The sequence below is a fragment of the Pezoporus flaviventris genome, unplaced genomic scaffold (assembly GCF_033815535.1).
Source record: "Pezoporus flaviventris isolate CSIRO_AGI_PZ_B2104156 unplaced genomic scaffold, CSIRO_AGI_Pfla_v1 ptg000001l, whole genome shotgun sequence".
In the NCBI taxonomy this organism is placed as follows: domain Eukaryota; kingdom Metazoa; phylum Chordata; class Aves; order Psittaciformes; family Psittacidae; genus Pezoporus; species Pezoporus flaviventris.
Genome location: NW_026892549.1, coordinates 2437391 through 2463767, shown reverse-complemented (window position 1 = coordinate 2463767; position 26377 = coordinate 2437391). Strand labels below are relative to the sequence as shown.

At 40.5% G+C, this 26377-nt stretch overlaps 1 protein-coding gene and 1 long non-coding RNA gene across 3 annotated transcripts in view; both read left to right on the top strand.

Moving 5' to 3' along the window:
* LOC133273976 (uncharacterized) overlaps positions 1-26377 on the top strand; it is a 929536-nt gene that overhangs the window by 687013 nt on the left and 216146 nt on the right. The window lies entirely within an intron of this gene.
* The window catches only part of CNTNAP5 (contactin associated protein family member 5), a 299193-nt gene that overhangs the window by 63486 nt on the left and 209330 nt on the right, over positions 1-26377 (top strand). Inside the window, exons 3-4 of one of the 2 annotated variants that reach the window (XM_061462659.1) lie at positions 7866-7934; positions 15253-15446. In XM_061462659.1, the coding sequence (XP_061318643.1) occupies positions 7866-7934; positions 15253-15446 (263 nt within the window). Of the gene's footprint in view, positions 1-7823; positions 7935-15252; positions 15447-26377 lie in introns of both variants that reach the window. The other variant, XM_061462576.1, reaches the window with a different exon arrangement.

The following is a 26377-nucleotide window of genomic DNA, read 5'->3' as shown; positions in this document are numbered from 1 at the left end:
GGCTAATTCTCCTTTAACTTCCCTTTCTACATTCATCCTGAAATCATGGAAATCGGGGTCAAGTATAAATCATAGAATCATAGAATAGTTAGGGTTGGAAAGGACCTTAAGATCATCTAGTCCCAACCCCCCTGCCATGGGCAAGGACACCTCACACTAAACCATATCACCCAAGGCTTCATCCAGCCTGGCCTTGAACACTGCCAGGGATGGAGCATTCGCAGCCTCCCTGGGCAACCCATTCCAGTGCCTCACCATCCTAACAGGAAAGAATTTCCTTCTTATATCCAATCTAAGCTTCCCCTGTTTAAGTTTTAACCCGTTACCCCTTGTCCTGTCACTACAGTAAATCCTCAAAAGGAAACCCACCATGCAAACTGGATTCTTGGTTTTGTTCTCTAAGATACCCTTACTAATACTATGCACCTCCACAAAGGCAGAGTAAGGAATCTTCACTTAAGAGTCTGCACTTATGTGTCTGGTTGCAGGTGCGATGGTGATAAGCAGTTGGTGTTGAGATACTCCACTGAAGTTCACAGCAGTGCTGCTGCATGCTGAATTTGAAGGTCAGGTCACTCAAGGTGTGGGGAGTATCATAGATATCTATCTGTATGAAAGACGTCCAGTTTGGAGATGTAGTCTGAACTATGTTCCTGTCTCTGGCTGATTATTAGGTGGTAGAATGCAGCATGGCTCTCCTTAGGTTGCTGAAGCTATTTTTCCAATGCACCTTATTCTCTTTGAGACAGGTATTTACATTCACATTTAAAAAAAAAAAGTATTTATACAACATCAAAAAAATTGCTTCACCAATGAATTCCTGAACAATGTTGGCACCGAGTAATATCAGCAGAAAATCTGCCTTACCCCATCTGCATTTTAATTTTATGTTAGCAGATACCTATACTGAACCCACTGCAACTGCCTCTAGTCATATCATTCTTGTGGTTGTTCTTCTAATAGTGAGCCTGTCAGGATTGCTGATGGGTGCAGATATAGTACTTCTGCAATATTCAATGTTCTTTTAATTGTACGTATTATATTTTAAGGCAAATACTCTTCTGGTTTGTTTTGTGGTTTTTGGGGGGTATGTTTTTGGTTTTTTTTTGTTTTTTTGAATCCATGGTTTAATTGATGGAGTCTGAACTATTCCTTCAGTGATGACCTCTGGTGAACAGAGCATTCTTGTAGCAAAGTCTGATGCTTTTGAAGGACATCAAGTTTACATTTTGGTGAGTGGTGCTAAAACTTCTGAAACTTTAAGAGGCAGTCCTGATCTTTGGAATATGTTAGCTACTTCATTTGAAATGTATAAGTAACAAATCTTATGTAGACCAAGACAAAAAGGATGCTTGTGATGCTGTGTAGGCACAGCAAAGGACCCCGTACGTTCTTGGATTGTATTTTCTATAACCTAGCAAAAAATGCTCTGTGCTGGCACAGTCACTTGCCTGTGTTTTCCCTCTACAGAAAGGCAATTTCTGGATACATTGCCTTGCCGTGGATTGAAGGGATTTATACTGTCTGTCTGCTATAAGTATGTTAAATGTCAAAAGGGCAAACTTCAGATATAAAACCTGTTCTGTCTGCTGGGTCAGCTTTGTAGCTTTGTGCTCTTGGGTCAAAGATCAGAGCACTCTTAAATTTGCAGGATCTCACAAATGTGGAAGGAAAAGGCAAACAGGCACGAGAAGCATATTCTGAGTAGAAAATAGTAAGAACCCCTGACAGCTGCTCTTACACCTGCTGGAAGTAAATCATAGCTTTGGACAATATGCTTTTGCAGGTTTCTTCCTTGAAATATAAATGTTGACAAGCCAAGTCATCACAACCTTTTTGATGTAGTCTTTTTTTCTTTCCCATATAGAAATAACAATGATTTCAGTAATTGTTGAAATCTCAGACTGTCCTCTTATTCAGTGGATTTGTGTGATGCATTTGCCATTCATTGGCAATAGCTCATTCCTCTCCTAAAGAAATATGTGATTTAATGAGAAGCATATAGTATAAGCTAGAGTGATGAGTACCTTCATTTTATAGATGGAGACATTATGTCTCATCTAAGTGGCATGGGCTATGACTGAGCCAGAATCTGGGAACATTTATTCCTTAAACATAAGACCATTTTTTCTTTAATTATTTTTTGCTGATAACTAGTTTTGTCTGATGTTCTTTGGTCCTCTCAAAACAAGTATTGCTTGTGTATATTAGTTTACTGGAGCTGCATTGATGGTTATTTGAAATCAATATTTGGGCTTCATAAACCCAAGTGGCATGTGATCACTCTATTCCTTATTTGACTGCTATTTTGTTATTGTGAATAGGAGTTACATGGCAGATATGCTTGTTTCAATAAAAAAATAAGACATGCTATTAAATCAAAGCTTTTTTGAGAGCCCCTGGCGTTATTCAGGATCAAACTTAACTACTTTTTGTGAGACAAGGTTACACATGCAGATTGTACCATAAAAAGACTGCTGCATAAATGCACTGATTGAGTAATACTTTTGTGTTGAGGTTTACAGGCAAATGAAAGAACACATAGGTAATTTACAGTTGTTTAGGAAGAGTTCATTATTAGCTTAACTATTGACATGAAAGGAAAAGAAACCTGTGTTGTTAAGTACTTCCTCTGGTGTCTTATATCTTGAAAACTATGCTGTGCCTTTCAGCTAACAGATGGAGTTCACAGCTGTGGATGTGCATGTAGCCAGTCTCTAGGAGAAAAAAATAAAAAAGAATTTCTCTTTACAGATTTCTTCCCCCCCCCCCCCCCCCCATCTTTCCAAGAATCGTGTAGTAAGATACTCATGGTAGTAGAAACCATTAATATGTGGTATCCTGCTGAGATACTTTGTGTGGGGAACCTTGATATGGAAATAATCCTTCAGCCTCTTTCAAACCTGTAACTGTACTCTCCTTACTACGTTTCCTGTGTCTTCTGTGTATATCTCTTCCTGTACACATGCACCTCATTTGCACTGTAAAGGTGGAACGTTAATTTTCATTGTAAGTCCAAGTATTTATTTCGTGTCTCCTTTACTAAGGAGAACTGTAGCTACAGAAGACAGGAAAAAACAGATGAAGTGGAAGGCATTAGTTGTCACTCCTAGAGCACAGTTAGAAGCATGATACGAAACGAATGGTTTATGTCTTTAAAACAAAGTATGCCATTAAGTGGGTAATGCTAAGAGGAATTTTACCTATCCTATAAATACGAGTGAATCTTTTCAACTTCAAATCCTAGTACGGAGACAATTTACAGTTGCAATCAAAATTATGCACACAATTTAACTTCAGCACCATCTGTAACTCTGCTGGTATTTTAATAACGAATAAAATTATGTCTTGGCAACAGAAATCCCATTTAAATAAAATACCTCTAAGTTCCAAGCAAGGTCTCCAAGAGGAAGCTACAGGAGCTCTGATTTATCCTGAAGTCGGCTACAGGAGCTCTGATTTATCCTGAAGTCGCCTTAATGTTTACTACAGAACATATATGTCTACATTTTCAGGTTAGCTATAAAGAAGTTCTTTACTGTGAGGATGGTGAGGCACCGGAACAGCTTGCCCAAAGATGTGTTAAATGCTCCGTCCCTGGCCGCGTTCAAGGCCAGGTTGGGCAAAGCCTTAGGTCACATGGTCTAGAGTGAGATGTCCCTGCCCATGGCAGTGGTGTTGGAACTAGATGACCTTAAGGTCCTTTCTAACCCTAACTATTCTATGATTCTATGATTTAAACAGTAAGCTGTGGACAAGAGGTCTGTGTGATTCTGTGAAGCCCTTCTTAACCTGCCTCTGAAGCTCAGGGTTTGCACAGTATGCCTGCCCTCATTGCACAACGTAGGACTGGTTCAGAGCTATAAGCAAGCTCTAATCCAGGCACTCCTTGCTGACATGCCAAGCTCTTGAAGAGGAGCACTTACAGGAGGCAGTTATCTTCCCTTAAAATAGCTTTTATTACTGATGATGTAGGAGGCATGTTACTTCATTACTGAGTTTGCCTTTTGGACTCCATTGTGCAACCTACCCACAACAGTTTCCAAGTTGTAATTTTCTTTTTCATCTTCTCAAATTCGTGTGTTTTGCAAAAAGAAGGCAATTTTTACTCTGTTGGCATGGGATGCCATGTACCTACACCTCCTCCGGTTGCATTATTGAGTGATTCTAGTCCTGCGTTCCTACTCTGGGTACTGCTCTCTGGTGGTATTTTAACTCTTTAATAGAGTAGCTGCAGCATAAACCACAGTCTTAACTGTGGCTTGCCAAATACTTTCCATTTGCAGTGATATGAGATCATTGGTATAAGTATGGTGCTACTTATCATATTGAAAATAGATCTTGGCTAACAATATACTACCATGTAGAAATACTGCAAATTTCACAGTCAAAGATTCTCTGCTCATTTGTCTCTGTGAGGGTACAGCACTACTAAAAGCTGTTCAAATCTGATCTATGGGAAATCTATGGAGCCTAGGGATTGGCAATCTTTTAACTGATCATATCCTCTTCATCAAAGCTTTCATTAAGGAAATATTACTGACCTTTCTGGATGGCTTTCACAGACGGAAATCAATGTGTTTTGTACCACTGTCTCTTTAAATGGACAAGTGAAATAGCAGCAGGATAGGTATGTTAACACATCTCAGTCATGGCTGGTACCAACCCTGCCCCTGTTCCAGGGATTGATCCTTTTCAAAGGACAGGGTGAAAAAAACATCAGCGTGATCATGATAGATTTTGGGGGTTTATGAGTTTCTGAATACTTCAGTGTTCACTAATCAGAAATTGTTTAAATTTATATCAGTTGCTGCCACTGAACTTTATCTTAAGCTTGAAGAGAGTTATAAATTGGATCATACTGTGCCTACAAACACTGATGTAAAATATGTACCAGAAAAATAAATAAAGTTGTGCTGAATCTCTGTTTTCTATGCAAACTCAATTTTGATAATGTTAGCTGTGTTTCAGAAGCCTGCTATCATGTCCCACTACTCTGCTTTCGTGAGACCCCACTTGGAGTACTGTGTGCAGTTCTGGTGTCCAGAGGAGACCAGAGGATGGCCACAAGGATGATCAGGGAGCTGAGGCACCTTCTGTATGAAGACAGGCTGACAAAGTCGGGGCTGTTTGGCCTGGAGAAGAGAAGGCTGTGTGGAGACCTCATAGCAGCCTTCCAGTATCTGAAGGGATGCTGGAGAGGGACTCTTCATCAGGGACTGTAGTGATAGGACAAGGGGTAATGGGTTTAAAACTATAACAAGAGTAGTTCAGGTTAGATATAAGGAAGAAGTTTTTTACTGTTAGGATGGTGAGGCACTGGAACAGGTTGCCCAAAAAAGTGGTAAATACTCCTTCCCTGGCAGTATTCAAGGCCAGGTTGGACAGAGCCTTGGGTGACATGGTCTAGTTTGAGGTGTCCCTGTCCATGGCAGTGGGGTTGGAACTAGGTCATCTTAAGGTCTTTTCCAACCCTAACCTTTCTATGATTTTATGAAATCTTGTCTCTCTAGGACTTGGATATATTTTTCTAAGGTTTGGGTTTTTTTTTTTCATATTTGTCACAGGTGTTGAAAGCCATCAAGAAACATAGAGCTTTATCAGATATTTTGGCAAAAGGCCTTTTCTGAAGTTCACTAGTTTATGGAATATTAGCTAAAGCTATTATCTGGCATGTTTTAGAGGAGCCCGAGAGTTTTGGTGTCTAAATCTCACTTGGATGCTCTTGAAGTAATAGTTCTATTTCTTTTAAATTTTATATTTGTTTTAAATTTAAGTACAGAGGAAAAGAGGTTTCATTGTATTTATTTAGAGGGCAATTAAAGCTACAAGGAAGGAGTAAACAACAGTAAACCAAACAGCTTCATAATAAGTTAGTTTCTCTATTTTTATTTTTTTGATTCATCTAAAAATAAAAAGAATGAATAAAAATCAGAAAAATCAAGTTGCCTATGGGTAAATATTTTTTTCATTTCAGAAGCAACATTCCTGATGACAGTTCTAATATTGAGCATAAAACTGTAAATGCTATCCTTAATTGCCTATTTCTCAGAAGTTGGCACAGTCAAGGTCAGCACCCATTTCTCAAATGAAAGTGAACATCTGTATTGTTACATGATTTGCATGAAGAAGATGGCTTATACGTTCAATTAGACACTTTTTAAAATCTTATTTTCTAATTATCAGGTCAGAAGTAAACATAGGAAAAAACAACTGTCTGGCAAATGCTTTTCTTTCTGAGTGTCCAGATGTTTTAAATGATTCTGTAGACTAGAATTTTTTTTTTGTTAGAAAAAATGTTTTCAATAGTCACTTAATGCAGTTGACATAAAGAAGGGGATTTTTTGTTCTGACAGGCAAACTGTCAAGGCAAAAGGAGTAGTTTCAGAAACTAGGAATCTGGGAGCACCTGCAATAAAGGTCTGTTTCTGTTACACCAAATGAGGGAGATAAAGTCTCTTGAAATGAGTGAGCTGGGATTATATGGTAAGAATTAGGATATATTGGTTTTGCTTTTGTTTTTTCAGTGGGTCTTCTCTGACCTTGTGCAAGCACAAAATGTTTCTTCCCTTTGTTGTCTGCAACCACCACAAAAGGAAATATGATAATAATAGCCTTTCTTAGAGAGTTTTATAATCTTGAGAGGTGTGTTGGGTGTTTTTTTAAATTCTGCCTTCTCAGGGAAGCAGGGTCTATGGGATGATTCTCACTGTTTGTTCACATCTTACTTTTTTGAGCCCTGTGGTCTATTTTGGCTACATTTTTTAAAGGTAGAACAATCTGAAATCTGTACAGTTTCTATGGGTAGTGTTTCTGACAAGGGACGCATATGCTGAATATGATCTGAATTGTTGTGCATGCTCTAGCTGACCAATGCATCCTATGCACTTTACTATACTACATATTTCTATATGTAGAAATTTCATTTGTCATATAAAAGCTGTGTCATGTCCTGCACAGTGCAGGACACTGGTGCCTGAGATCCTGCTAACCTGCAGGACTTTCTAGTAATTAGATCGTGTTTGCTTCATGGGAGATTCAGTTAAAAATGAGAGGGTTTTTTTATTCCCTTATGAAATTCCTCACTATGTTTTTGAGTGTGTATATGACAGTGTTGTAATGAACAAACTTACATTACCAAATTCTATCCTTATTCAGACATTATGGGCTCAAAAATCCAACTTGGGTGTTAAGCTACCCCATCTGTCGTCAGATGAGGATGTGAAAGTAAGAGGGGAAGGACATAGCAGACTACTCATTTGAGCTAACAGAAGTAATTTGGCCATGTATGTCTGTGTGAGCTCGGGGAAGAAATTAAGGAAGGGTTCAGATTTTATAATTGCAGTGCAGCATAGGGCTCTTGTGAAGCTTGGTACATGCGTTTTACGCGTTGCAAAAGGCCAGGTGGCATATCCCTGTGTTCCTGCTCTGTGGGGAGACTTTACTAAACATATTGCCTGGGGCATTCTCTAAAGTCTGCCAGATCATTACTATATTCTTCCAGTGGCTTTTCCAAGGAAAGTCACTACCCTCTAACTGGAGGGGAAATCATAAAATTTCATTCACTGAAAGGAAAACATTTTCCAGCTTTTCAAGTATTCAGTGACTTGTCAACAGCTCCCAATGTGTTGCCATCCCACCAGACTGGCATTCTGGAGGGTAAGTTTCAGTCTTGCATATAAATTCAAGCACAAGTGTGCCTTTCTGAAGTCTCTGTCTGCTAAGTCGAAACAAACACCACCTTGAAATAACACAAGTTAGCATATTTGTTGCTCATGTGATGACATCTGTATGTTTTGTTTCTTGCCTTTTTTTTTTTTTAGATAACTGTGATGATCCATTGGTATCTTCCTTACCTTCAACAGCCCTTACAAGTTCCTCTGAGCTCTTCAGTACTCACAGTCCCAGCTTTGCAAAGCTCAACAGGAGAGATGGTAAGAATGCAGTATGAAATGCCTAAACTGTTCTTTTTAATCACTTTTACGAAGAATAACCTTTTATGCTGTTTGTCTGCAGTGCACTCAGAGTGAAGTTGAACAGAGACATTAATTTGTGCTTTTGAGAGAGCTCTGTTAAGGAGCAATTCCTTTCTTTGTTATAGAAAACTTCCATTAAATTTGAAACTCTCCATGTCTTTTGTACAAGCATCCTAAAGGAAGTTCACATAGTCTTTTTGCGTTCGGAGAGTTCCCATAATCTTTAAGACTTGAAGGTCATTAGGTTTGAGGCTATATTCTAAAATGTGGGTGTTTGTAATTTGTAAAAGCTAGTATCAACTAGATATTGAAGTTCCAGTGAAATTCAGTGATAACACAGTTCTCCAGATCTAGTGAAAATGAATGAAGAAAACTTTGCAGATGTTTGCAGTGAAGAATATTTAAGGCCCAGATAATGAGTTCACGTGCAATGTGAAACTTTCTAGGATCAAACTTTGTACTAGAAAAGAGAAGTTGGCAGTACCTAGGACGTCATTTGACACTGTGCTGCAAATTTATGTTGATGGCTCCCATCTTATTCCCAAGTTAGAGCCTCTGAAAGAGGAAAGCCCTGTATTACTACATTACATGTGATTTTAATGATAAGAAACAATAGAAAGTATACTACTAGAAAAGATATTTTAATTTGGAAAAAAAAAAAAAGATAATTTACCTATTTAAACAATCCCTGAAATGTCTGTTTTAATCAAAGACTGATTGATAAATCAGCAAAGCCAGCAAAAAGACTCTCTCAGATACTTGGCACTAATGATAAGGAAGTTGCTAGGTCATTAGAAAAGTATTAAATGGAAATTACTATATCATATTTAAACTCCTGAACCGGAGTTCTTCAGCAAGGAAAAAGTCATACAGTAGTTGTTCAACATTATGTAAGTTATAAATGTTGAGCCCTGTCTTTGTCTCCAACTGCTAGCTGGGACAGTGAGTAGACATGCTTATGTGATTTTGCAAATGTCTGTAATGACTCATTTTAACTGCAGGAAAGAGGAAGAGATTCAAAGTCAATATTACTGCAAGTCAAGCTCTAGCTTGACAATATCTATCTTACTACCCCGACTTTTGTAGAAATGCATGGATGTAGTGCCAGCAGAATTAATATGGTACCTGATCCTGGGTTGGAGGAGCAATGGTAGATGGTGACTGAAGGAACTGGCATTGGAACGCAAACAGTAGATACAGTGCTGCAATTAACAGTGCCTCCAGGTAGAAACCCAGGTAAATATATTCGTTAATATAAATAGGAATGCAGCAAGTGAAGATGAATTTATAAAATACATTCCAGACCTATATCAATAGGAAGTTGTAATTCATCATGTTGATTCAGTAATAGGTAACATTAACAAGGCTGTTGTTTAGAAAAAGGCCTGCAGCAGTGAAATGTGCCATAAACCATAAAATAAAACCAAACCAAAAAAACCCAAACAAACAAAGAAAACCCCTGATCTCCCCAAAACCAACCAACACCCCCCCCCCCCCCAAAAAAAAAAAAAAACACAGAACAATCAACGACAAAAAAAAACCAAAACACACAAAGAACCCTAAAGGAGAAAAAAGGAAAAAAAGGCAAAAGAACCCCAAACCAACCCAAAACCCTACACACATTACCCATGAGTAAAGCTTTATGTGAACTGCTGAAAGCATTCAATTAAAATGATGAGAAATCTGTATGGCAATAGTAAAATAGTATAATTCTGATAAATATAATCCTGAGGTGTGAAATATATTACTTAGACGAGCGGGATTAACTGGCACTTTTGTTTACAGTAAATGATAATGAAAAATAATAAGAAAATTGCTACAATATGACTCTATAAACTAAGCTTTTTCATTTCTCTGTTAACTCTCGGCCTTAGCAGTCAGTACAGGCAACTATATATGGGAATATAAAATGTATACAATGTTAAAAAGAATTTGTTTTATGGCCAGGAATTGTTTGATCTGGGCATTAAAGTAAAATTGTGCAGCAGGAAAGCACTTAGTTGCAGCAGGAAGTCCGAGAGTTTGTAGCACAATACAAAGCCGGTTGAGCTGTTTGCAAGGCACTATAGAGTGGGAACAGGCATTCCCTTTGCTTTGTATTAATAAACCAAAAATAAGTATGGGTATCCTGAGCAGCCCTGTGAAACATCAAGGACCACTGACTGCATAACACTTGGCTTCAGTGCAGTTTTTGGAACAATTATGGCAAAATGTACAAATGGTCTGAAAAAGAAAAAAAATATTTGATCATATTTCTTGAAGTTATATGGATCTCCAACTGAGAAACCATCTGATCTTTATTCTTATATTTCTAGCATTATGATTTGTTGCCATGGAGAATGAGCAATGTATCAGATACCTCTGGTAGTTTCTCCACTAGGGCATTTTATCCACATCATGTAGAACCTCTCCCCTGAAATGATCCACAGAAAATGCGAAATATATGAACCATGAGCAATGATGGCACATGACAATGCACAGAATCCTATCAATGCTAGTGGGAATCTATTGGGAAGAAAGTGAAATTGTATGTCCCTCAGACATGATGTTGTAAAGTGCCAAATGTGTATTCACTTTACTGGGCATCTACTCTCTCTTTTGTCCTTGTGAGAAAGGCAATGTGGCATCTTCATGCATTAGTACTTTCCAGTTAACCTAAAATCAAATGTACAGATTTGTTGGGTGTAATCAGAGCCACATTTTGTCTGTTTTATGCTTATGCCACACTATTAATAAAAGATGTGTGGTCCTGCTTAATTTTCTTGTGCTCAACTGCAGGAAAAGAGTGTCAAGGTTATGCTTGTATCTGTTCAAAGGAGTTTGATGTCCTGTAAGTATTGTCTTAAGTAGCCTTCGCATCCTACATTCTTGTCTCTTGTCTTGGGCCTGCCCTGACAGATATTCCCCAGCATTAGCACAGCTCATGGGCAGAGAAGCAAATGGCTGTAAATGAGCTACTACACTCCAGATGTGCTTTTTTGCTACTTAATAAAAGAAGTATGTGGTGGGGTGTTGACACACTATAAAGAATCATGTGCATAAAAAAAACATGCAGATTGTGCTGAAAAAAAGATGCCACTTGTGCCACCTGTTCTGTATAACAGAGAAAATATGGAGGAAAAAGAATATTTCTTGATTTTTGGCACTCACAGCAGTATGGTGAGGATTTGAGATACCCTCAGAAGCAGGCAGAAGTTATGTGTTTGCTTTACTAGCAGAAATGAGAGAGGCCCAAAGGAAAATCTTTAGTTCTGTTCTCAGTCACAAAGACAATGCAGCTTTGCTGTTGCTGGGAATTTAACTGCCATTCTTAGAAGTCAGTAGAGTTACTGTCCATCTGTGGAAATGGTAATGGTGGAAGGTTTGGGAGGGGGAAATGCAGTGGGTTTTTACCCCCCGTGGGAAGAGGTGTATGAAGCATCTGCAGTTCTGAAAAGACATGATCTGTCAGAGATAAGGTCTCTCTTGCAAGACCAGTGTCTGAAAAAGTGATACTATGAGCAGGTGTCACAGCTATGTCATGTAGTTCTCATATCTAAAGAGTGACACTCCCAACAGACAGATGTGCTCATGTGAAGAGATAGGCAGTTCAGAAATGCCATGTAATCTGTGATTTCTTAGCTTAAACGCACTAGAGAGCTCTCAAATTTCCATTCAATGTGTATTGTTTGTTTGATTGACTTCAACAATATAAACCTGTTGTGCCATGTTCAAACTGGAAATTAAAAGTGCTTTGTAAAGCCAAATACTTTTGTGGAAAGCTTCTCACCTTTCTACCATTTCTGGCAGCAGAAGGGAGAGAGCATAAATTACATAGAATAGATGCTAGTTATGATGTTTAATGAGTGACTGGAAAGTACCTGTGATAATAAGCCTGGCTTAAGAACTTGGTTATAAACTAGCATAAGGAAAGCAAAAGTATTTTTTGGTTTTGTTTGGGTTTTTTGTTTGTTTGTTTTTTTTTAAATGGGAAATTCATCAAACAAATCACCTGTTATAAGTGATTTTCCTCCATCTCCCATCTCATTGTTGCTGTTTATGTTGCACAAAGACAATTGAGGAAAGATGAAAATGCCCGCATTTCTTTGAATATTTATGAAAACATCTATAACAAGCTCTGTGGAGCATTTAAGGGAACAACTTCATGCCACAGACCTGCCAGAATTTCTGAAGTTAATTTCCCACCAGTTCCTGGCCTAAAACTGTAAACAAGGCAACAACTATTGTGTTCAGAGTCTATTGCAAATCGTAGAATTGGGTTTGGAAGGAGCATTCAAGGTATATAGCTCCAACCCCCCTGGTGTGGACAGCTACACTTTCCACTAGACTGGATGTTGGATGTTATAATCCAAAAGAAGTTTCTCCATTGGCTCTTGTGAATATTAGCCACAATTCCGTGTAGGAGAAATATGCAGATTGTTGTCTTTGAACGGTTATATGGTTTGTTTCTTAAAAGCATGGCAGAAATATTCTTTATATGGAACATAAGACTGGGGGGGGGAGGGGAGAGTGTGTGTAAGAATAAATGTTAGGATTTTTAACAGGAAGCTATAGTGAACTATATAAAACCATAGTTTTATGTAAACTATATAGGTATGAAGTTAAAAGAGAGCTATGAAGTAGTGAGAGAAGAATCGAGTGAAGAAATTCCTAATGTTCTCAGTAGGTCTTTCATTTCATGCTCATATCTTAATGAAATGTAAAAAATTAAAATTCTGACACCTAATAGGCAAAGGAATTTCAGTTGAGAGTTATAAAATACAATGTCGTCCACAAAAATCAAGAATTTTCTTAAAGGGTAAAGTTACTGAAATTGAGTTTTTTGATATAAACCACATTTATCGATCTTTCAACTCAGTTTACTCTGATAAACTGCTCATGGAGCATCTTTGAGATGGATCAGTTAATAAGATTAAAATATTAAAGCAAATCCAGATATTTATAATCAAAGTTTAGTAATTCTTTTTGTTTGGAGATGCATATTTAGAATCATAGTTTGCATGAGGAATTTTTAATGCTTTACATGAAGTGCAAGGTCCTACACCTGGGTCGGAGCAATCCCAGGCACAGCTGAAGATTGTGCAGAGAAGTGATTCAGGGCAGCCCTGCAGAGGAGGATTTGAGGGTGTTGATCGGTGAGAAACTGAACATGAGCCAGCAGTGTACGCTCACAGCCCAGAAAGCCAACCATATCCTGGCTGCATCAAAAGGAGTGTGACCAGCAAGTCAGAAGATGTGATCGTACCCCTCTACTCTGCTCTCAGGAGACCTCACTTGGAGTACTGTGTACAGTTCCGGTGTCTTCAACATAAGAAGGAAATGGAGCCATTAGAGCAGGCCAGAGAGGGGCCGGAAGGATGACTGGGGGACTTCCTATACAAAAACAGGCTGAGAAGCTTGGGACTGTTCTGCCTGGAGAAGAGAAGCTGTGTGGAGACCTCCTGGCAGCCTTCCAGTATCTGAAGGGGGGCCTACAAGGATGCCAGAGAGGGGTTTTTCATCAGGGACTGTAGCGCTAGGACAACAGGTAATTAGTTTAAACAGGGGAAATTCAGAGTAGATATAAGGAAGAAGTTCTTTACTGTGAGGGTGGTGAGGCACTGGAACAGGTTGCCAACAGAAGTGGTAAGTGCTCCATACCTGCAGTGTTCAAGGCCAGGTTGGACAGAGCCTTGTGTGACATGGTCTAGTTTGAGGTGTCCCTGTCCATGGCAGTGGGGTTGGAACTAGATGATCTTAAGGTTGTTTCCAACCGTAACCATTGTATGATTCTATGAACTCTATTTCCCCCTTTCTCTACCATTGTGATTGTGTTTGTTGTACAGAGAAGTGCTTTTGTAAACCTCACTAATAATGGCAGCACAAACAATATGATGGTTTGCAGAAGGAGTGACTGTGTGAAAATTTGCTGGTTTGGAAAGTTTATTATGGCTTTCGCATCCTTCATAGCTCTGTTGTTCACATATTTCTAAGACTGTCCTGTAGTGACAGGACAGGGATAATGGCATAAAACTTAAACAGGGGAAGTTTAGATTGGATATAAGGAAGAAATTCTTTACTGTAAGGGTGGTGAGGCACTGGAATGGGTTGCCCAGGGACGTTGTGAATGCTCTGTCCCTGGTGGTGTTCAAGGCCAGGTTTGACAAAGCCTTGGCTGGCATGGTTTAGTGTGAGGTGTCCCTGCCCATGGCAGGGGGGTTGGAACTGAATGATCTTAAGGTCCTTTCCAACCCTAACTATTCTATGATTCTATGATTCTAAGACTGCAGTGAACTTTGGGTGTGTAGAGAGAATAAATGTATGCAAGTAGAAACAAGTTAAAAAAATAATCAGCCATAATTTAAGGGTGTAAAAGAAAGCAAGAGAACATTAAATAATATATCTCATTCTGGGAGGATTTGCATTTAGCTATAAACTCTCATTGACTGTAGTGAGTGAAGTGGTGAAATTCAAGCAGTGGTTGCAGTTGTGTATTTCATTGGCTTGGCATTACCATGAATCCGTTTAAGCTCTAAAAAACTCAAGGGATAGTATATATGTTTACTTTTAAGGGACAAACATGAGTTACAAGCTCTCAGTTTCCATGTGATCATCACTTCTGAAGTTTCCATTCCTGAATGGTAAAGTAGGTCATGGAAGCAGATAAGTTGCAAGTTGCATTTATCCTTGTGGAGATCTTGTTTGTTCTTTTATTTAAGATAACATAAAAGTTCATTCAACAAGCATCTTGTGTAAGGCAAATGTTACTTTCTAGTCCTTTTTATCAAATGGTCTCTAGCTTTTCAACATACTGTTCGAAGTGCATTTACAACCTGTAATTAAAATTTTTCTTTTAAAAATTAAGAGGGCTCAAATCCCAGTAACTAACGTTTTTGCATGTCTTTCAAAACGCAGCAGTAAAGAAAATGTCAAAGCAAATAAGCGTGAAATCGGTAACCCCAGATTTGCACAAGCATGCAAAGAGAGGATAAATACAATTTTTTTTTTGTTGTGACTGATTATGTGCCAACCTCACTGGTGCTTGTCCAGCTGCCAAAGAATAAATTCCCTAAAATATCTAGAAATTCAAAATTCCTTATGAGTTCAGGTTAATTAAGAAAACCTTAAGGAAGCACACCTTATGTAGCGTATTTTCTAATACAGATATACAAACAAACAGCTGTATGTTCAGAAAGTAAACTTCTGTGATGACCTGAAATAGTAATGTGGTTCTTTTCCAAGTGTATTTCTTGTGCTGTCATTGTCATCTAAATTATCTTTATCTAATCTGCTTCAGGAGCTGGTGGCTGGTCCCCGCTGGACTCAAATGAGCAGCAGTGGCTCCAGGTCGATCTGGGAGACAGAGTGGAGATTGTTGCAGTTGCTACGCAGGGCAGGTACGGGAGCTCAGACTGGGTAACCAGCTATACACTGATGTTCAGCGACACCGGCCGCAACTGGAAACAGTACAGACAAGACGACACCATCTGGGTAGGTCTGAATTGTGGATGTTGTTTGTCCCCAGATCTTCCTGGTTGGGCTTATTTTGGCATTTGGAGAAGCAGCTTTGGTTTCAGATCAGAGGAGTGATGTAGTGGTGAGAGAGCAGGCTCTGCAGAGTGTTTTGATCTAAGTGGGTTATGTTACTTACTGTCTATGTAATACAAGTTTAGGCCCTCAAGACTACATTACTTTTCAGACTGAGGATGCTCAGGGCACTCAAAATGACCTACACGCTTCTGTGCCTGGTTGGCTTTGATTCAGGCACACCAGGGTAAACGGAGCTAATCACCTACATAGTTTCTCCAGGAAATATGAAAATTAACTCTGTGTCTTATGCAAGCTTGCTAGTCAGAACAACAGAGCTCATGCTGGGGGAGGTGGGTGGTAGATTGCTCCTCGGCTGGAGAAGGCTGGAGCTTCAGTGAGTTGTGGGATGATTTAGCAGATGCGCTAAAAATGCTCAAGGCTTTTCCTAAAATTTTAATGCAGCCTTGATGCTTGCTGTGTCACAAGTTCAGCGTGTGACAGGTGCTGTGATTAGGACTGCTTGCAGTAGCAGTACCACCTCAGGTGTGGGTGGAGAGTTTAAAAGTCTTCCTTTTATATGGAAAATGTGAATTGTTAACAAATGTTAGCATCCTCTCTGTGCTATGTTCTGTAGTTCTGAGGGAAAAATAGCCCTAGTAGCATAACAGTATGTGGTGGTAAATGAAATGCATTCTTCGTGAAAATTAAAGGAGACGTTTTAAAAGTGACAAAATAGAGTTCTGGTTTTGTGTTAAATTTTTGTTTGGTTAACACCTTGGTTAAATACTGTGTTATGAAAGCAGATTATTCTTCCAGAACTTAATGACTGTGAATGAGGAGAGTTGTGCAGCTGGAAGAGGAAAAAAGGGCTGCTTGGCTTTCCTCCTGAACATTTTGCAGACAATCGGGGTGCTGTAGAGGGAGGTTAACTTTTGTCGTTTTAAAATCCATTGCACTGACACTGTCTTTTTATCATGGTTTGATTTAGGGAAAGTGAATGAAATCCTTCTTCCTTTAGAAAGGCAACTTTGTCCTAAGGATGATTATAAAGTTGTCAAGTGTGGCTCTGCTTCTGTTGCTTCTGAAGTCATATTATTAGGCTGTCTTTGCTCCAAATACTTACACCTGTTTGTTTGGGGTATTGTTTGGTTGGTTGGTTGGTTGGCTGGTTTTGTTTTGGTTGCTTGGTTGGTTGGTTTTGTTTTGGTTTTTTTTTTTGTTGTTTGTTTGTTGGTTTGTTTGTTTTAAACCAGCGGAATTTCATTCTGGACTAAATATAGGGATCAATTAACCTGCCTCTTGACTTCTGCCCTTACGACTCAAAAATCCAGAACTGAGATATTTTTCGCACATGTGGTGTCATTAAGTGGTTCTTTCCCTGAAAATATTATATGCCTTGTTAAAGTTTTGTATTAAGATCAATTAATTTTTTATTATGTTTAACTCTTCAGCCCTTTCCTTTTTGGAAACCCTTGAACTTTTATTTTATTTTTTTTTCTTAAATGGAAACTTGAAAGGACAATACTTAGAATTTACCATAGCAAATCTTCATGTCTTAAGCATCTAGTTCTGTAAGTTTCAGATCTGGCACCTAATAAAAGCAAACCTAGTGGGCTTTGACAGTGAATTAGAATTTATGATTAACCTAAACTCCCTTGGTTTCCTTGATGATATCATAGCAGCCTTCCAGTATATGAAGGGGGCTGTAGGGATGCTGGCGAGGGACTATTCATTAGGGACTGTAGTGACAGGAAAAGGGGTAATGGGATAAAACTTAAACAGGGGAAGTTTAGATTGGATATAAGGAAGAAGTTCTTTACTGTAAGGGTGGTGAGGCACTGGAATGGGTTGCCCAGGGAGGTTGTGAATGCTCCATCCCTGGTGGTGTTCAAGGCCAGGTTGGACAGAGCCTTGGCTGGCATGGTTTAGTGTGAGGTGTCCCTGCCCATGGCAGGGGGGTTGGAACTGAATGATCTTAAGGTCCTTTCCAACCCTAACTATTCTATGATTCTATGATCAGGTGAAAAGTTGATTCAGAGCAGACCCTGACACAAGTTCTAAAGTGGACCTGGAAGCTTGCTTTCTGGAGGGGAAATTTTTGTATGCTTTTCTAATGGAAACCACCACAGGTTGCAGGTGATCATTTTGTATATAACTGAGGAAAAATGAAATTAATTTGGATATGGGAAATGTTACACTGGGGAAGGATCTAAATATTTTTCCCCTCATGTTAGTCTCTGCAAGTCACACTGACCATGTGAGCCGGTTATATAATTCCAGTCCAGAAGAACAATTTGCTCCATGTTCGCAGGCAGAGGGCTTGAAGGGATTGTTGGCAAGAATTGCTGAGCTTTGCTGTTGGAAGTATCTGATAGCAGGAATCCAAAGTCAGCTCATTTGACATTTCATTAGGCTCTACAGTCCACCTAAACTGGCAAGTCTCATTAACACCCAGGAGCTTCTATGCCTGCCTATGGAATTAATGAAGATCAAGAATTCCAGCTGTATAATTTTTATGCGAACTAGAGAGAAAGTTGATTCTTTTTTTCCTGGCACTTTTGGATTTGTTTCGTGGAATTAAATTAGGTCTTGAGAGCCATTCAGAGCACAAAGAAGAAAGCCAAAGAGGTTTGCAGAATCATGTATAGAATTTTAATTCCAAATTTTGCAGCATTTGTTTTGTTAGCAGCAGTCATTTCCATAGGCTTTTTACTAAGAAAAATAGTGTGCTGTCCAGCCACATGTTGAAGGTTTCCCTAAAAAAAGTCAGATGCTTGGACAAAATGAGGACAAGCTCGCGATGGTGCTTTTCTTAAACATCTGGCTGTTAAACAGCTGTAAGAAAAGATCTGCATTGCTCACTTCTAGAAAATAACGTTAACCTCCCTTAAGGGAAGGCAGCGGAGTGGACCATTTCACAGAGCTAGGAAAGCAGTGTCGCAGGGTAACCTCCACTGCCACGATTTGTAACAGTGTACACTGTATCAATCTGTCGCAAGACTGGTAGCTTCAACCTTAGGAATCTGTACCTCTGCTGGTTTGGCTGGGATAGAATTAATTTTCTCCATAGTACGTAGTATGGGGATATGTTTTGTATTTGTGCTGAAAACAGCATTGATAATACAGAGATGTTTTAATTATTCCTGAGCACTGCTTACACAGGGTCAGGGCCTTTTCATCTTCTGCCTCCTCACCAGCAAGCAGGCTACAGGTGCACAAGAAGTGACCCCAACTGACCATGGCTATTCCATGCCATATGACATTATGCTCAGCATACAGAGCTTGGAGAAGGTTGAGTTCTCGGGGACTGACTGCACATTGGTTTATTTTCATTTACGTCACTTGTCTTTCTTTGGTTTTATTTCTCTTTGCTATTTTCCTTTCCGTTGCATTACTGTTGTTATTATTGTTGTTACTATTATATCTTAGCTTATTATTTAGCTTAGCTCCTGGTTGGGGTTAAACCATGACAGTCCTTTCTGCTGCCCAGTGTGGGGCTTGAAGGGTTTAGAATCATAAAATCATAGAATAGTTAGGGTTGGAAAGAACCTTAAGATCATCTAGTTCCAACCTCACTGCCATGGGCAGGGACACCTTACGCTAAATCGTATCACCCAAGGCCTCGTCCCACTTGGTCTTGAACACTGCCAGGGATGGAGCATTCACAACTTCCTTGGGCAACCCATTCCAGTGCCTCACCACCCTTACAGGAAAGAATTTCCTTCTTATATCCAACCTAAACTTCCCCTGTTTAAGTTTTAACCCGTTACCCCTTTTCCTGTCACTACAGTCTCTAATGAAGAGTCCCTCTCCAGCATCCCTATAGGCCCCCTTCAGATAGTGGAAGGCCGCTATGAGGTCTCCATGTGGCCTTCTCTTCTCCAGGCTGAACAGCCCCAACTTCCTCAGCCTGTCTTCATACAGGAGATGCTCCAGTCCCCTGATCATCCTCGTGGCCCTCCTCTGGACTTGTTCCAACAGTTCCATGTCCTTTTTATGTTGAAGACACCAGAACTGCACACAATACTCCAGGTGAGGTCTCACAAGAGCAGAGTAGAGTGGGCAGGATCACCTCCTTGGACCTGCTGGTCACGCTCCTTTTGCAGCCCAGGATACGGTTGGCTTTCTGGGCTGCAAGTGCACACTGCTGGCCCATGTTCATTTTCTCATTGACCAACACCCCCAAGTCCTTCTCCACAGGGCTGCTCTTAATCTTTTCTCTGCCCAACCTGTAGCTGTGCCTGGTATTGCTCCGATCCAGGTGTAGGACCTTGCACTTGGCATGGTTAAACTTCATGAGGTTGGCATCAGCCCACCTCACAAGCATGTTGAGGTCCCTCTGGATGGCATTCCTTCCCTCCAGCATATCAACTGAACCACACAGCTTGGTGTCATCGGCAAACTTGCTGAGGGCGCGCTCAATCCCACTGTCCATGTCAGCGACAAAGATGTTAAACAAGACTGGTCCCAACGCCGATCCCTGAGGGACACCACTCGTTACTGTCTCCAGCTGGACATTGAGCCATTGACCACAACTGTTTGTGTGCGGCCATCCAGCCAGTTCTTTATCCACCGAGTGGTCCATCCATCAAATTGATGTCTCTCCAATTTAGAGACAAGGATGTTGTGTGGGACAGTGTCGAACGCTTTGCACAAGTCCAGGTAGGTGACGTCAACTCCTCTACCCCTGTCCATCAGTTCCATAGCCCCATCATAGAAGGCCACCAAATTGGTCAGGCAGGGTTTCCCCTTAGTGAAGCCATGCTGGCTGTCACCAAGAACCTCATTGTTTTTTGTGCCTTAGCATGCCATCCAGGAGAATCTGCTCCAAGATTTTGCCAGGCACAGAGGTGAGACTGACTGGTCTGTAATTCCCCAGGTCATCCATTTTCCCCTTCTTGAAAATGGGGGTTATATTTCCCTTTTTCCAGTCATCGGGAACTTCACCTGACTGCCATGATTTCTCAAATATGATGGCCAGCGGCTTCGCAACTTCATTTGCCAGCTCCTTCAGGACCCACAGATGGATTTCATCAGGTCCTGTGGACTTGTGCACGTTCAGATTTTTAAGATGGTCTCGAACCAGTTCCTCTCCTGCATTGGGCCCAAGGTCTTCATTCTCACAGTCCCTGCATCTGCCTTCCAAGACTTGGGTGGTTTGGTCAGAGCCTTTGCCAGTGAAGACCGAGGCAAAGAAGTCATTCAGAACCTCAGCCTTCTCCAAATCCTGTGTAGCCACTTCTCCCGAGGGATTCCAGAAGGGGTCTACGTTGTCCCTAGTCTGTTTTTTATTTGCTACTTACCTGTAGAATCCCTTCCTGTTATCTTTAATACCTCTCGCCAAGTTTAATTCTAACTGAGCCTTAGCTTTCCTAACCTGGTCCCTAGCTTCCCGGACAACATCCCTAAGATGTTTAAGATTATAAGAGATTGACCAAAGCATAGTAAAAGATATTTGTCTCTGCTAACAGTTGCAGGTCACAATATTGACCCATCTGTTCTCGATATTAGTTTATCTGATCTGCATCATGCTTTTTTTTTTTTTTTTTTGTTGTACATGTTAGATTGCTGCTGGCTTTTGCAGTTTACTGTGCTCTATAGTGATTAGTGGTGTTTTGCCTGGGAGATTTGTTATTAAAACATTGACCTTGAGCTTAATCTGGTATTTGGGCTCGGTACTGAAGCCATTACTGTACTTCAGATACCATCTCATGGAGACAATTAACAATTATATTTCTTCCTCTGAGAGCTCTTTTTATGAAGGAAATACAGAATGGCACCTTTGCTACCTTTTTCTGTAATCATTTCTCCCTTGTTACAATAACTTCTTGGTATCTTGGATGTCCTCAGGTTTAAATACTTCTATTGCTTTTTCTTAGAAATATTTCCCTGATACTTTTCTACGGTTAACAAGCAATATAAGAATAGGACACAGGCTCTGTGAGAGTATGGTCATGGCTGGTACAGCATGTGGGGCAGTATGGGAGTCTAGAGAACTTCTCATCTTCTGTGGTATGGAACTTAACACCTATAGGAACCTGTTGAAGAATGTTTGGGAAAAAAATGAATAAGAAAAGGCCATGGCTTACTACACTGTGCTGGACCTTGGCCAGCATCTGCCAAACGCTGCTCAGTATTATATAGCACACTGAAGAAGAAGAAAGGGAAAACAACAGAAACTGTAGCTAAATCAGACACACTAAATCAGTCTAAAAAAAAAGAAACAATGTCTAAAAAGAAACAATGGCAGCAGTAGTCAGCTCACAGCTTGCTTAGTAGGGGATGAAGAGCCTTCTCCTAAGATGGAGCAGGAGAAAGATTCAAAAGAGGCAGCCTATTCTGCAGCATCGCTGTCACAAGAAAAGGAAGAGGCTGAAATCATAAATGAGACGGAAACCACCTGATCCCTGATCCCTACCTTCAAGCGATCTGCAAGATATGCAAAAAGATTTTAGCTGTCAAACAGGAGAGCTAATTCTCAGCTGGCTACTCTGATGCTGGGGTAACTGGGGCCCGTTGTCAGGAATCAGGGGGTGAAGAAGCCTGACAGCTAGGTTCTCTTGATAAGGATAAGGCAATTGACAAGGGATTGGAACAAAGGCAGGAGTCCTCAGTCTTTGGCAGTGACTGCTGTCAAGTGTGAAGGACAGATATGCCTTCAAGGAAGAATCTGCAAATTCCCAAAGCAAAGAGACCAACATTGATATCCAGTGTCTGAGGGAACTGGAGCTTATCTATAACAACCTGTGTGATGACCAGGCATTCAAAGGCCCAGATAAAATCCAGTCCCTGTGATAAACATTTTTAAGAAATGCATCAGTGTCATACACTTGCACCTTGGTGATGATGAGCAGGGCAGACACAGAGGCACCAACTATAGAAGAACTGACCAGACAATTGAGAATATGAAGATAATTTCACTTCCTCCATGTGGGCCTGTCTTGGCTGTGGACAAACTGACCCAAAAAATGTCCAAGCAAGCAGAAAAGGGTAGGTGTTCCTCACACATTCCAACCAAGGCCTCAGCTATTAAGAGCCAGCCTTTCTCAGTTCAAGGGGAAGCATACTGGTGGCACACAGTGTGTGCAACCCTGTGGTTCTTCCTGCACAACCAGGTGAACAACATAAGGAAGTGGGATGGTTAACCTCCCTGGAGACTAGGAGCTTGGGTACAGGAACTGCAAGGAAAAACAGGAAATAGAAAGCATCCCTCCAGGGAAATTACTGCTCCAGTGTCTGTTGGGCAGAGTAGAAGGGCTGATCATACTTTTGACCCTGATAAAGGGACTTCTGTTTGCAGTTACAAAAAAGAAGTTATGAAGACTCCAACGAGGATTAGAGGGGCCTTGTGTTTGGCCAGGCAGAGGAAAGGGACAGCCAGTTTTACTGTACTACATGGATTTGATGGCCTGGCACATCAGCCCCACAGGAGTATAAAGCTCTAGTGGACACTCATGTACATTGTACTCTAATACCATCAGATTACAAAGGGACCGACTCCATCTGTATTTCTGGAGTGAGAGGAGGATCCCAAGAACTGTCTCTGGGAGGCTGAAGTGTGCCTAACTGGGAATGAATGGCAAAAACATCCTATTGTGTCTGGTCTGAAGGCTTCATGCACCCTTGGCATAGACTGCCTCTGGAGAGGGTACTTCAAAGATGCAAAAGGGCGCTGGTGGGCTTTTGGCACAGCTACCTTGGGTATAGAGAAGATTAAACAGCTGTCTAGCTTCCTGGTCTCTCAGGGGAGCCTTCTGTGGTGGGATTGCTGTGGGTTAAAGAGCAGCAGGTACCAGCTGCTACCATGGCAGTGCACCTGCAACAGTATCACACCAATTGAGACTCCATGGTTCCCACCTCTACATTGATCCTGCCGCTGGAGAGTCAAAGAGTGATTAGTAAGGCTCGTTTTACCTTTTAACAGTCACATATGGCCAGTCCAAAAAATTTAGCAGAGAGTGGAGGCTAACAGTGGATTACTAAGGCCTGAGTGAACTCACACTGCTGCTGCAGAAGACATGCTAGAAGTCCAAAATGAGCTGGAGTCAGAGGCTGCTGAAGGGGATGCAACTGTTGATATTGCCAGTGTGTTTTCATGATCTCTCGGACAGCAGAGTGCGGGCTACAGTTTTTTCTCACATGGGGGAACATCCAGTTTGCTGGAACCGACTGCCCTTGAGTGGAAACACAGTCCTGCCATTTGCCATGGATTGATACAGACTGCACTGGAGGAAGGCAAGACTCACACCTTGACTGTGGTGGCTTAACCCCAGCTGGGAACTAAGCACCACACACAGCCACATGCTCTCTCCTCCTGCCAGCAGGATGGGGGCAAGAGAATTGGAAGGGTAAAAGTGAAAAAACTTGTAGGTTAAGAACAGTTTAATAATTGAAATAAAATAATAATAATAGTAAATTGTAATGAAAAGGTACATAACAAAGAAACAAAAAACAAGTGGTGCAAATAAAAACAGTTGCTCACTGGCAACCAGCCAATGCCCAGCCAGTACCCAGGCAGAAGCCCACCAGCCAATTTTCTCCTAGCTTTATATGCTGAGCATGATGTCATATGGTTGGAATATCCCTTGGGTGAGTTTGGGTCAGCTGTCCCAGCTGTGTCCCCTCCCAACTTCTTGTGCACCCCCAGCCTACTGCAGGTGGGGTGGTGTGAGAGGCAGAAAAAGACTTGATTCTGCGTAAGCGCTGCTCAGCAGTAACAAAACCATCCCTAAATTATCCACACTGTTTCCAGCACAAGTCCAAAACATAGCCCATACAAGCTGCTATGAAGAAAATGGACTCCACTCTAGCCAAAACCAGCACATTCTTGCTTTCTTCTTTGGGAGTGGGCAGGAGCACCTGTTAAAGCGGGTTTCAAGGTAGGAGTCTCCTATGTCAGTGCAAGGTGGCAAGTTAACAGTTTACCTCTCATCCACAGGAAGTGGAAGGGTTAAAATCTAGGTTGTTTTGGAAAATGCACCATTTCAGAAATCTCAGATGGTTGGTTGGGAAACACATCCCTTCCCCCGGCTTTAACTTTGAAGATTTTTCTCTCTGTCCGTAGGACAAGATTTTAGTACTGTGTCCCGCAGGACTTTAGCTTTTCAAGATTTCATTTTTAAGTTTTTGTGCATAGCTAAAAGGGCTGTAAGTTTACCTATTTATTGGTTTTTTGTTTCAGAAAGTTTGCTGTTCCTAACTTAAGAAGTGGTCAGAACTGATTCACAGCTCAGACAGGGCTGTAAAATCTGAATCATTATTGCCTGGGGATCATTTAGATGATGTCTACTGTATCAATATAAAATACTAATGTGCAATGGACCTGTCAGGTTCACTTATACAGCTTCTGTTTTAGTAAAACTATCTGGAAGTTTGTGCTTTGCTGTATGGATGTTACTGAATGTCTCACACTAATAACTTATTGATGAAAATATAATTCATTTGCAGCTGTTGAACGAGAAGGTTATGTAGCAGTATAGGGGATCTAGATAGTCTGGTGAATTTGTTTTCCGAAGGTAGTGTAACTATGTGGAGAACCATTTCACAGAATAGGAATATACTGAATTGATGAAAAGAAGGGTGTAAGAAGTGCATGTGTTTCAAGGCAAGTGTTTGATTTCAAGTAGAAATTTGAGGTTTCACTTTGTTTTCATATGTTTGCTTTCCAGCAAAGGAAAATGGGATGTTGAAATTTCTTCTCTACTATCTCTTTTAAACTAAAACTGGCAGAAATATTTAATCTCTACTCAACCTAAATCAATTTGAACTGCATTTTTTCCCAGCCCATCAGCATGATAGAGAGACAAAGTTATGGCCTGTTCCCAGCTGGCTATACTATAGAGGTCTCTTGGAGGAGGATGTACTGACATGGCCTTTCCCTGCTGTATGGCCGTTATGGGCCATTAGTCACATGATGGTGGAGACAGCAGGAAGGCAGTAGCCCCTTTCGTAATCTCTGAGTAAATCTGCCTCAGTGAAACTTTTCCTAATATGTCTTCACAATTTTAATGCTCCATATTGCAAGTGGTGCTTCTGTAAAGCTGTTTCCAGCCATCTGGGTGTAAATTTTGTCCACCTGTATGGTATGTGTCCTTCAGTGCATCTGAAACCTGGGTACATAAATTCTTTATTGGGCTGTCAATAAGACAAACAATTGCCCACCAGTATATATGACATATCACTAGTAAAATTTCCTTTCTCTTTGTAGAGATTACAAGGCTTATTATCCTCCTCTCATGGCATGCATACAGCTCCCATCAACTTCACCGTTAATGAGTGCTGCATAGACAGATCGCAAGGAGAATCAGAAAACCTCTTACATTTTCACTCAGCCTGTGTTTATGGTGTTAGTAAATTCTGCAGCTGGAGTTGAAGACAAGACAGATTAGCCATTTAAAACCAATTTTCCAACCCCATTTGTATTTAAATAATCGTGTTACAAAAGGACTCTACGGTTCAGAGCAAACTAGACTTATAATTATATTTTCAGTATGGATAAATCAGCTGTGTGTGGACACACTAGCTATTGATTGGGAGACATAAAACATAAATCCTATTGCTTGTAACAAGTAAATGATTTTTCAGTGTTTTTAAGTGTTGAATAATTCAGAATTTACTTTACCTGCATACACACACAGCTTGAGTCAGTCCAAATTGTGCATATTACTGGGACAAAAGTGTGGGCTGTGATACAATTCTATTTCATTTCAGATAGCAATTTTTATTCTATCTGTATGGAAAAATACAGTACAAAGCTGAAAATGCAATTATGCAGGAAGGAAAGGGGATGAAGCAGGCATAGATGTATGCAACAAAAGGAGAAAAAAGGTGTTCTTTAGACTAAGTTTTGAAAGGAGAAGGGGAAGCTGTAGAATTGGAGATAAAGGAGACTG